This window comes from Triturus cristatus, chromosome 4_1, assembly GCF_964204655.1.
Source record: "Triturus cristatus chromosome 4_1, aTriCri1.1, whole genome shotgun sequence".
NCBI classification, from domain to species: domain Eukaryota; kingdom Metazoa; phylum Chordata; class Amphibia; order Caudata; family Salamandridae; genus Triturus; species Triturus cristatus.
The window spans coordinates 1229404038-1229416845 of NC_140585.1; the positions used below are offsets into that span (position 1 = coordinate 1229404038).

A 12808-nucleotide genomic window follows, 5' to 3' on the forward strand; every position below is an offset into this window, starting at 1 on the left:
CTGCTAAGAGAGCTTCCCCAACAGTGCCTGGTTGGAAGTCACCTATACTCCCCCAAACAGCGCATACTCCTGGAATTACCATGCACCCCGAGTCCTCATACAATTGTAAGCTTAGAAATGTACCCCTTGAGGGAAGGGTCCCGCTTCACCGCCTCCATGTGTGACCCATCAGTAGCTTCTCTGTTGTCCCACACATATTGTTAACGCATGAATACAGCTTTTCTTGGCTACCCTGGTCCCTTGAAGTGATTGGTCTATCCTTGAATGCACCCAGGCGTTCATTTAGTGACATCTCATGAGGGGATTCTCACATTGTTGCAGCCAAGGGGGTGGGAAGTGGAGATTAAGGTACTTAATTAAGCAGAGCGTCATGAGCACTTCTTGCCACCTCCAGGTACATTTGCTAGCCATCTCCCTGTGGCAAGCCCAGGGGCAGCCCCAGCCCACCCATGTGTTGGAGCATGTGCAGTTCCCTGCCCATGCAACCGACCTTGACTCCTTTTCAAGTTTTGGCGGTGCGCAGTTGAGAATCCCCATGCTGATACGATGAGCCCCCATTACATACATTAGTGCTGCCCAGTGCACATGAGTAGGCCCTGCCACTCTCATGCACATGCAAGTCCATCCATGTACCCCTTCCCTCACTTGTCAGCTCTGAGTAGCCCTCGGGCTCGTGCTTGCCCCAGAGCCCCTCCAGTGGCCTCGCATAGACACTACTGTGCTCTGTTACTGCATCGCCGGTGGCTCGTTCTCTGTCTGTATTCTTTTTATTTTCTCTGTCCTTCTTTTTCACCGGTGCTCCTGCTGTTCTCCCTCACCTCAAATCTCCCATTTCCATTGGTTTCGCGTAGCCCGCCACCATGATGGACGAAGAGCCAGACCTCCCAAAGCCTGAAGAAGGAAAGCCCGAGGAAGGTGGGTGGCATCGTACATAGATCTGTTCAGTTTTCCAGGCTGCAATTGTAATCGGTGGGAAAACTTGCTCAATACGAAAAGGGGGAAATCCAGACAATTTGGATACTGTTTGCAGAGCGAAACTGGGCTGTAAAAACATCCAGTATCCTACGTGTAGGTGAACCACGGAAATGAGCTCATTTCGACATTTTGTGTGGAATTGTGACGTTATTGTGGTTCTCAGTGGCAAGTCCCAGGGAGTACAACACGAGGCACGCAGACTGCTCAAGGTGTCCACGATCCAGGCAGCTCATGGCTCTCCTGGCTTTATTTCACCTGATTCTGATCTGTGGCAGGCAGAAGTGGAACAGCGAACTTGATGGATTTTATGGCAGGACAGGAGTCGAGCATTATGCATTTCCCCTTACTGTGGAACGAAAAACAACATTTGACTATGCTGCATTTTGGCTGTTAAATTGTCTGCAACTTGCCTCCCTTCCACCAGGTGGTGTGCTATTTGCATCAGTGTCCCCCAGCTTCATGGTCATTCTGAAAAGGTGACCAGGCCCTCCTGTCTAGCCGTCGTGGTGTATCCTGCACTATGTGAGGCTCAGTCGTTCCACAGAGGAACTTCAAGTGGGTCCAACTCCTTAGTGGCAGTTTTTGAGACCAGGACTTGGGGGGATGAGCAGAGGTCCAGCCCCCTCTTCCTTTCTTTCTTTCATTTGAGTTCTGCTCAATGCCAAAAGGGATCTCCAATGTAGTGGAAACATGTCCTGGTGGGTCAGAAAGTTCAAGTTTGGTCCTGAGGTTCCCAGAAAGGCATTTTTATACTGGTTCACAGTACGGGTAGGGTCTTGGATATGCTAATGTACAGGGGTTTTTAGAGGCGTTAAGATACAAGGAGGCCTCAAAAGAAAGGAGGTTAATTTTGGAAGAAGGAGCACCTTGTAGGCACTTCTGAGTCTCTCCCAAGGCATGGCGCAGTTACAGGGCGACCCTCCTGTGGCCTGGAGTGGCTCCCGGGAGCCCTTGTTGAAGCTGCTCCTGTGTGCCTCCTTAGGCCAGAGCGCAGCCCTGATGATAAGGTCTTGGAGAGAAAGTGACAGTTATGTGACGGTGACTCCCCATAAGCTTTGTTATGCTTTTATCTCTCCCCCCAGATATCCTTGGTTTGCCCTTCCCTAGATTGTTGTGTAACTGACAAGTGCCTGTCATAACCTGAGAAATAAAAGAGGGGGGTGACTGGCTGTCGTTTGTGCACAGAGTGGTGAGGTATACGGCTTGGACATTAGGGAACCCCCTACTGAACAGTAACATGGCCGCTGGTCCTGTGTAGGTACAAAGGACCCGAGCAATCAGGCTGCTAGTGACCAGGGACGCACACCCAACGACTCTGCACGTTTGTAATGGAGCTGCAGTGACCACGGCTTTAAGGAAATCATTTTGAACTGGCATTAATGTATTTATACTGATGTGACTCCCTTATGCACCCCAGGATTTGACACTGATGCGTGGTTTATTGCTACTTCAAACAAAAAAAACTGCTAAAAAAAATGAAATATGGGACACAGCCTAGGAGAAAATAAAGTTACAAGGCAAAATGGCATTGGAGGGAATCCGAGTACACATGGAGTCTTAAGCAGCACACTGTACAGTGTGTAAGCCAACGATGGCTTTTGGGTTGGTTTTCATTGCATTCTCAGTAGTGCTCTGGTGAGCCCACTGCACCAGCTTCAGCGTTATCGCTCCAGCACTGTGTGTCATGGACAGCCTTCTGGGCCTACCTCTGCTGCTCAGTCAAACTGCAAGCCTTCTTCACCAATCTTGTTTAAAATAAATGCACACATTTATGCAAGTCTGATATTGTTTTCTTTTTTCAGGGAACCCAGAAGCCGACAAGAAAGGGGAGAAGAATGCTCCAGATGACAAGGTGCCTTCTTTTATTTTTCCCATACGTGCCACCTGCCATCTTATGTGCTCCTCAAGTCTGCCATCTTGTGTGCTTCTCTCGAGTTTGCCATTATGTGCTACTTTCTAGTGCGCCACAGTGTGTGCTCCGTTTAAGTATGGCATCATGTCGGCTGCTTGGCTTTCAAGTCTGATATCTTGGGGCTGATTCACAAAGGTAAACTTACACCTGGTAGTAAATTTACTTCTTTCTTGGAATTCACAAACTACGTGCAAAGTCTTACGACTCCACACTCCCTTTACTTATGTGTGCGGAGTTCTCTGCACTGGGATACTTCCCAGTTTGAGCAGAAAACACAACACACATTAAGTGTAGGGAGCAGTAGCGGCCGGTGCGTGGAAGAGTGGTGGGCGTGCAGGCAGGGGAGGGTGGCTTACAGGTTACGAGACTGCAAAATAAAAATCGAAAAAATAATAAAAATTAAAACTTACCTGCAGCAGGCTGCGTCGTGCTCTTCTGCACCTCTTCTCGCAGGCACAGGCTCCCAGACTGCCCTGTGGCCAATCCTGAAGCTGCTCTCATGGATGAGAGCAGCTTCAGGATTGACCTGAGCGCCCTAAATTTGCACTCCCAGACAGACTGGGTCTGTGCCTGTTCTTTCCAACCTAGCAACGCAGCTGGGTTTTAGAGAGCTTCAATGCGCATGGCGGTTGAGCCGGCCTGAGACAGCCGGCCAAAGTGTCATGCGCACTGAAAGCAGTTCACCACCGCACCTCCTGTCATCCCCCTGATCCTGCCCCCAACACTCGGCAGGAAAAAAAAATGTGTTTATTATTGTTTTATTTTTCCTTTTCTGACGTTTTTGGGGGGGCGACGCTCCTCCGCCATAGTGGAGGAGCCGGTGCTGGTAGGGAGTGTAGAGTCATAAAACTCGCCATGTAGTTTGTGAATTGCATTTTGTAGTACAACGTGCTACAAAGTGCAGTTCGTAAGTCAGGTCCCTTGTGTATGTTTTTCCGCCTTGCGTTCTTGTAGGCTATTTCATAGTCTGCCATCATGTCTGTGACTGCGATCTTGTCTGTGACTGCCATCTTGTCTGTGACTGCCATCTTGTCTGTGACTGCCATCTTGTCTGTAACTGCCATCATGTCTGTGACTGCCATCATGTCTGTGACTGTGATCTTGTCTGTGACTGCCATCATGTCTGTGACTGCCATCTTGTCTGTGACTGCCATCATGTCTGTGACTGCATCTTGTATGGAGGAGCCGGTGCTGGTAGGTAGTGTAGAGTCAAAAAACTCGCCATGTAGTTTGTGAATTGCATTTTGTATTACAACGTGCTACAAAGTGCAGTTTGTAAGTCAGGTCCCTTGTGTATGTTTTTCCGCCTTGCGTTCTTGTAGGCTATTTCATAGTCTGCCATCATGTCTGTGACTGCGATCTGGTCTGTGACTGCCATCTTGTCTGTGACTGCCATCATGTCTGTGACTGCAATCATGTCTGTGACTGCCATCTTGTCTGTGACTGCCATCTTGTCTGTAACTGCCATCATGTCTGTGAGTGCCATCATGTCTGTGACTGCGATCTTGTCTGTGACTGCCATCATGTCTGTGACTGCCATCTTGTCTGTGACTGCCATCATGTCTGTGGCTGCATCTTGTATGCTGCTTTAAAGCCTTCCTCCTTGTGATGGACGTTCAAGTCTACGTTCTTGATGATTGGGTCTTTAAAGTCTGCCATCTTCTGTGAGATTTTCAAAACGACCATTTTTTGTTACTTTTTCAAAAATTGACTAAGGGATATTATTTGGGTTATAGTTTAGGGTTGGGGTCCAGGTTAGGATATAAGTTAGTTAGCATAAGAGAAATGATATGTGTTCACCTTAAGTTAAGGAAAAGTTGGTTGTAAAATATTTTCGTTATAAGTGAACTGATTGTATAAGTTTCTCTCTAGGTTTTAATCTTCATTAAAAATGTTATCGAGGTGTATTTGTATTTTATAATGTAAACGAATTTCATAGCTTTTTAAGGTATTTTTTATGTCGACATAAATCCATGCCTGATAATTGGACTCACGTAAGGGATTGTTCGATTAGACACAACTTTAACTTATTTAGATTTTGAAACCTTGCAAAGGCATTCCTTTAACAATATCCAACACATCATGCTACTATCATCACAAAACACACAAACAGCTCCAAGGAGACCACCACGACGCCTAAAAAAAGCACCTGAATGTGTTCACTTGTGAGTGTTTATATATATATATATATATTTAAAGCAGATCTTCATCGTGGTAGGTGCTCAGTGTTGCCTGTAACAAATACAGTCCAGGATCTCCGTAATGGGTGTTTTTTAAAATAAAATTATCCCTTTCAGAATGTTTCAGTCCGGGAATGTTTTTTTGATTCGTGGAGTGAATTAAGGTTTTCGGTACCTAGTATTATTACACGAGGATGCATCCTTGGTAAATGTGCATTCAATACAACTCTGAAAAAACGAATTTTGAAGTAGAAGGTAATTTCCAGTCAAAATGTGATTTCTCCACAATATTATGATAACCTAAAAGTGAATTTTCCTTCCAAATCACAGAGACGATGTCTTTTGCTGGTTATTGCAAAGAATTGAATGATTTCTCACGACTTATCAAGGAGATCTGGGCTTCATCTGCCTCTCTGGTGATAAGTTTCTCATCACATAGTCTGATGTTATGAACATCTTAAGGCCTTTAGGAAAATTCTGAAGAGCTAAAAACTCAATAAGCAGGACACTTAAAAAAGGTAAATTAAATGCCCCTTCAAAAAAAGGCTCTGTTTAGTAAAGATTTGTTGTGAGTGTGTTGTCCTTGTGCACACTGGAGAGGCACTAGATAGTGAGCATGGGCAGTATTAAGTCTTCCCCTATGCATTATATAAATTTTTCCAAATTACCGATGTTGAAAATTTTGAAAAAAGAGAGGAAAAATGGGGCATTTTCAAGCAAATTTGAGAAAGCAGAAAGGTTAATAAAGCAATTGTGAAAGTGCAGTTATTACATTAATAAAGAGATGTCATATAACATAGGTAGCTGCTTATTCAGTACGTCTCACAGGAGGCAAGAACCGTGAAAGTAAAGTATACTTATAGGTATGGGCATGAGCAGCTATATTTATAGCTTTCATTTGTTTCACGTTTCCTTTAATACATTTATGGGTTTCATTTTAATTCAAATATTTCATTTTGATTTTGAATAGTTTTCTTGCAGAACTGTATTTAGCACATAAAATTAAATCGTTCGTACGAGTATTAATGCCGTAAAATAGTTACTGTAATTGTTGCCTGAGGACAAAATCTGGCTCACTTCAGGAATGCAAATATGATACCAGAATATTTTATTAAACGTTCATACATTTAATACACTTTAGTTTTAATTATAGCTTAAAAGTGTTGATTGCCGATTGCTAGGATGTAACCTTGGCCTACTACAGGCCCAGCATGACTTCTGGAACTGTCATTTTATCTTTTAGGGTTAACAGCACCCTGAAATTACCGGGCACGATAAAGTTGGCACACTCGCGATTTTCCCCAGCCGGACCGGTACATATTGATAAGGCAAACCAGCAAATATTTACTGGGGAAAATCATGCCTCGAAAATTCAGCAACATGCTGATTTTGGTGCAGAAAACACCAAAATTGGCATATTATGCTCCATTCGGATAGACTTAATATGTGAAAATGATTTCACCCGTTAAATATAGAACCATGAGGTATGATATTTCATTTAGTGTAATAGGTATTGAATGCCCCAGAGCGTCTGGCCCCATTGTGTCTGAGGGCGAGACGAGCAGGCCCTCCGTCTATTTGCGCTTCTTTTATCACTGTCAAATAAAGGCGCTCGGCTGAGGCTGCGTCCCTGGGCGCTGGCAGCCTCCGTGTTTAGGTATAAATATCAATCACGCAACGCGGTCACATTTATTTGAGTTTTGGTGCCAGGCCCACAGAGCAAACATCACAAGAATGCTGCGGGGCCCGAGGCTCTCGGGCCCCAATGCAGACGCTGGTAGATGAAGTGGGTCCGCCGGTACGGTGGTTTAAGATTGCTGCCGCGCGAGACCACCGACCGCCTACTAGTGTCGCGCACGAACAACCCGGGCCCTCACCTGCAGAGTGCAGACCCCTCGCCACACGTTGTGTTCATATGATTCATGAATGTCGCAAGATAGAATAATGGTCCTATATCTGACTGTGGCGTGTTAACCCCCTGGGCTATTTTACCAGAACGAGGGATGGGATTGGGAAAATAAAATGTGTCTAAGTTATTAACATCAAGTTTCTTACTTTTTTACAAGAAGAACACAAAGAAAGGTGACAAGCAGCACCACGGTCTGAAGAACGCCGTGGTGACTCGTGTATGATCAGGATGGATCTCAATCTGATTCGTCACACTGTCTCGAGTCTCGACTCACTCACACACTGACTCTCTAGTCTACGCACAGACAGTCAGTACGCACTGCGGCGCCACTAACACGAGGTCTCCGTCTCTGCTGGTGGTGTCGTGTCGACTCGTCATGTAGGTGGCACTGGCGCGAAGATGCGTGACGGCCCTGATTCATTCTGGCCAATCACAGCGCGGCTGCTGTGGCAGTGCCACCCACCGGCAGCACCCAATGTTAATTGCCTGCCCTCACAGGCTCAGGCTCCGTGGTCACTCTGCCAATCCAGACGCTATATTAGCAGTGCCAGGATTGGCTAGGGCACGGAGACGGCCCGCTCATTAGAGAACGGGGGCTGCTGCTTGAAGCAACCTTCAGCCTCTCCGGTCCCGACTCCCCCCTCGCTCTCAGCTCTCCAGCATGTGAGGTGGCTGGCTGGCTGTAGTGCGCATGTTCGGGCTGGTCATAGAAATGACCAGCCCAAAATCGAGCATGCGCACTAAGCAGCCGCTGCGCTTTAGTATAAGCACTGCACTGCTGTCAGTCTTCTTCCTTGCAGTTGCTGCCGCAGCCAGCCCGACCCGCCTCCCCTGGCTTCAGGGCTGATGATTCAGCCTGACAGTGACGAGCGGAGCCGCGACTCGCCTGAGTAGTTTCTTTGTTTATTTATGTTTTGCGAGTCGATTACTGCGTGCGTGCGACTTACACTGCTGGTGGTACTGTAACATGAATGGGGAAGTTGGGGCCATGTGGCCAGGTGGGGCAACGCCCCAGCGCCCCAATGGACACACCGCCCCTGCCCGCAAGGGGTGGTTTTCCTTTTGTTTTTTTGCCAAAAGAGAGCAGGTGATGGTGACTTCTGATTCTCAGATTGCTTCCCCACCTCCCCGTTCAGAAGTGAAAGGCCCTGGAGGCCTGTGCAGGCATCAGTGACATAAAACTATCTAGAGAGGTCTGGTGGCCGGCGAGAGCATCTCCACCGAGCAGTCTATTGATGACCGACAAGTGTGCTTTGAAGTATCTGATGTCCACAGCTCGAAGGATTAACCCTCAATCGCTGAGTCTTGAAGTGACGTCTTTCACGCTTAATCCAAACAAGAAAATTTATTATTTTCTGTAAACACCATATACCATAAATTCAATCTTGCCTCGTGATTTTAAACTTTAGATAGGAATCCCCCTGCATTTGTTACCTTGGCTGAACTGTACGTTCATATTGGGGTCTGTGAAATTTAAATGCCGCCCAGCATAGCTAGTCAAGAGTCACAATTGTGCAATCTAAATTAAAATACACCTCTGCACAATTCTTCTGTTTTGGAAAGACAACTAAAATTGCATGCAAAAAGTAAAAAAAAAAAAAATTTTACGTAAAGAATTGAAACAATTTTATAGACGTTTTACTACATTGATGAATAAAGAATATCTGCCCAAAGCCTGTTTGGCACAGGTATGACTATAATGCAATAAATACTCCAGATTATCAAATATCACATAACATTCACAAAAAAATACAAATATTAAAAGCCAAGCATATACCAAAATGGCAAATACAGATGTCATTTTGTTGAATATAAAAGTTTTAAAAAAATAGGTTTTCTTTTCTTTATAAAATTGAAGTCAATCAAGACTGGAGGGCAATTCCACAAGAAGATGCTGCAACTGGAAAGGTCTGATTTAAAGATTTGTGGGGGTGATTTAGACACAGTTCAGCCAGTGGCGTGGAGGCCTATCCGCCCGATAAAATGATCTCGCTGGGATGCTCCCCTCACAGCCCTGCAGGATTGCCTGCGGACACCATGTTTAAAACACCCACCATTTTATTTTCAAATAAAACTGCTCTACATATGTACTCATAACATTGAATGGTTTTTTCACAGGAGAGGCCCTTCACCAGCCAGTTTCTCTGAGAACCAGTGCCAAGATGCATTTTATGTGGTTGCAAGTACTATGAACGATGGGGTTAATTCATGTGTTTCATCTTGCCAGAATAAGGCGGGCCCAAGAGCCGGGTTCCTGCAGACGCATTACTTTGTGGCACTGTATCGTTTTAAAGCCCTGGAGAAAGATGACTTGGATTTTCAGTGAGTTACGTTTTTTATTTTATTTTTGGGGGGATGGGGTGATTGTGAAAAAGTGAGTGGGGGAGGTCGGGAGATACCATGTCATATGCAAAAATATGTAGTTTAGCCTACATCACTGCAATATGAAAATTGGTGTTTTTATTATGCTTATTTTTCCATAATTGGGAATGGCGTTTAAGGGACATTATGCAAGGAGCTAGTACCAAATTCGCTGTATGCTGTGCTGCTTTCTATATGGCGTGCTGTTTTTCCGCTAAGACCCGGCAGCGTGTGCCGTATGTAAGGGTTTTACAGATTCCGCTGCTGGATTTGTTTCTTTACTCTACTGGGAGTGCATTTCTTTGATGACCTAAATCTTTGGATAGTTAATGCCAGTGGAGGTCTGGTGGTGGTAATAAAAGTCAGTTCCACATGAGGCTGATCTTGGTGTCTTACATTCACGGAGTATCGTCCACTGTAGCTTATCCTGAGCCTGCGCTTTCAGTACAGCGATACCTGGACAGTCCCTCAGGACCGAGCATTGGTTGACCAGAAAACCCAACATCCATGTAAGAGGGACTAGGCCCATTTCCCCAGATGAGCAACGGCGTCCTGTTCGGGGAGACAAGTGGCTCCTCCTTTTAGGATCCAGCTCCTTATTGAATGGGTAATGAGTCCCCAGATTATCGCATCCCAAACCTAGCGTTGGCTTGGAAAACCTCTTTCGATGAGTTATTTGTCCAAGATCTCTGGAACTGGACAAAGGCAGCGATACCACTTAATTTTAAAGCATTTGTGGGCATGGCTCCATATGCATATACCATCTCTTCCATGTGGGATGATGTCTTGAGCCGGCCTGGTTCCTCATAGTATTTCAGACAGCTACACAGCGTTACAGAGACCAGCAATCAACATTTTGTAAACAGCTGCCAGGGTAAGATTCACAGGGCAGTTTGTGTGGAACCAGCCCCGTGCCTCCCTTCCTGGCTGCGCTCCTTCCAATTCCTGTGACGTCACTGGGAGTGAGTCTCAGGTAGCGAGACGCACTCACAGTAAACATCCAAAATCCGGGTAGTCCTTTACTAAAACTCCTGGTGGACTACATGGTCGGAACCCATTTGCTACACTGTGGTATTTAAATCCATAGACTCTCAGCAAGCCTGTTCTTCTGATGGCCCCACCTCAGGGGGTGAAACCACACTCAACCTTCTAAGAAGAAAAAAGAGTTTTGTTTTTTTTAATTACTGGGTAGAATGATGACAGACTGACCATCTAGATTTGATTGATGCCACTCAGAAAAGGCCACAATCTTTTACACTGAGTATCATTAGATATATAGCAAACGCAAACAGCCCTATCTGAGGAAGTAGTCCATTTCTTTACCTATCTGGCCACGACAAGTATGTGCTCGGAAAATGGTGAATACTGTGAGGTACCAGGAATCCTGTTCTTTGGATAGAAAGCACATTAACCATGTTAACTACCTACATCATAGTGATATGAGAAGAGCTGCTGAAATATATCAGTCCTGCTACTAGGGGAAGAATGTTATGAATGTAGCATTAGGGTGGAGGAAGGCTTGAGCCTTGTGTATCAACTGCTGGCTCAGCTCCCAGGGAGAGGGTCGAAGGCATCTCTCCAAGGTGCCCGGCATGGCTCAGCTCCTTTCATACGTGTCCAGGAAATGTTGGAAAGGGCGCCCAGCCTTCAATTCAATAGCAAAAACTTTGTCTACACTGATGACATCTTTACTCAGCAAGACAGCTGAAGTAGTGTCAACATCAGTCCGAAATTATTGAAATGTCTACCTCTGCCAGCCTGCCTAGCATCATGTGGAACACAAGGAAATGTCTTTGCCATCATCGTGCACCATTAGGCCACTCTAGTTAGAAATCTACTCCCCCGCCCGCCTATATCAGTAGTGAGGGCAGCCGCGTAGGGTGGGTTGTCAGCGCCCGGGGCAAAATTTTAAAAGAAAGTATTGCGTCCATTAACCTGTGGACCGTTAACTCAGAAAGTGCTAATGGTCCATGGGTTGGGGGCGCAAACTTTCTTTTAAAATGTTGCGCCCCTAAGAATTTTGCACCCGGGGCAACCACCCCTGTAGACCCCCCACACTACGCCACTGAGTGAGGGTACAGGTCTCCCTAAAAGGACTAGAGTATGTTCCTCTTTTCAAAGTTACTCTGGTTTCACAACACCTTCATTTCCTTTGCTTTCTGTTCCACATGGGTGTCAATTTCATGTGTATATGTATGTGGAGGGAGGACCCTACTTAGACTTCCCTGGCACAATTTCGATATATTTCATTATTCTCATCTAAATGCACAATCTCGTTCTCATAAACATTGGCAGTAGGACCACCATGGCATCGGGGCGAGTGACATTGTGTAATCCTGGTGCTGCGGCATGAAGTGACACCGAAAAAGGTATTGATAGTGTCCAGTCTTTCAGAACTTAAGGACTTGGCAAACCTTCCCCCTAATGTCTCATTTTTGGAATCAGTGGATTTTATGTGACACCAATCTTGGTTATCTGGTCACGTCATCCAGACTTGTAAGAGCAAAACAATTGTTGATGCTGGTCATAACCAGCCAAGCAGCAGGCTGACCTTTGGTCTTCTGGTGTTGGGAATGTTGATGACTTTGGCAGAGTGTTCGTTGACTCCAACGTTTTTGGAGGGTTGTTTTGTGATTGAACAGTGTGAGGTTCATTGTGGCTGATGTGTCCTTTCCATAACACATACCTTTTGAGGTCAAATGAACCAATGACATATCAGAGGAGCTGTCCGCCTGGTCTCACCTGGGGTGGGAGGGCGAGGGGAACTTAACAATCTTTCATCTCCTCCCAAAAGAAGCAAAGTGGGGGCTCTTCCTTTGCTCCCCTCACCTTCTTTGTCAGCCTTGGGCCCACTTCTTGGTGGGTGGGAGGGTGTCTAGATTTAATCCCTCCCGCATCCCCGCTCTAGGTATATTTTCCATTGTCTGAAGGAAGGCACTGCACCAGGCAGCTATTATACTGTAGAGAATTGTTCAAATTAAGAAGGGTTTTTTTCTGTGATTCCCCAGGCGTCTGCTGGAAGTTTTGAGAAATAAATATTGAAAAACCCAATAGATTTGGCTTTTGTATTTTGCATCTCCCAGTTTCTGCATATGCTTCCAACTCTTCTTCCTAGTCTCTGCATAAGCACCCATTTCTTCCTCTCAGTCTCTGCATAAGCACCCATCCCTTCTTCCCAGTCACTGCATAAGCAGCCATCTCTTCCTCCCAGTCTCTGCATAAGCACCCATGTCTTCCTCCCAGTCTCTGCGTAAGCACCCATCTCTACTTCCCAGTCTCTGCATAAGCACCCATCTCTTCTTCCCAGTCTTTGAATAAGCACCCATCTCTTCCTCCCAGTCACTGCAAAAGCACCCATCTCTTCTTCCCAGTCTCTGCATAAGCACCCATCATCTCTTCTTCCCAGTCTCTGTATAAGCACCCATGTCTTCCTCCCAGTCTCTGCATAAGCACCCATCTCCTCTTCCCAGT

At 45.8% G+C, this 12808-nt stretch overlaps 1 protein-coding gene across 3 annotated transcripts in view; it reads left to right on the forward strand.

Moving 5' to 3' along the window:
• Positions 1–12808, forward strand: part of STAC3 (SH3 and cysteine rich domain 3) — a 121947-nt gene that overhangs the window by 77550 nt on the left and 31589 nt on the right. For all 3 annotated transcript variants that reach the window (XM_085654628.1, XM_085654630.1, XM_085654629.1), the window contains 3 exons: positions 852–915; positions 2778–2827; positions 9204–9298. In XM_085654628.1, the coding sequence (XP_085510754.1) occupies positions 852–915; positions 2778–2827; positions 9204–9298 (209 nt within the window). The remainder of the gene's footprint in view (positions 1–851; positions 916–2777; positions 2828–9203; positions 9299–12808) is intronic.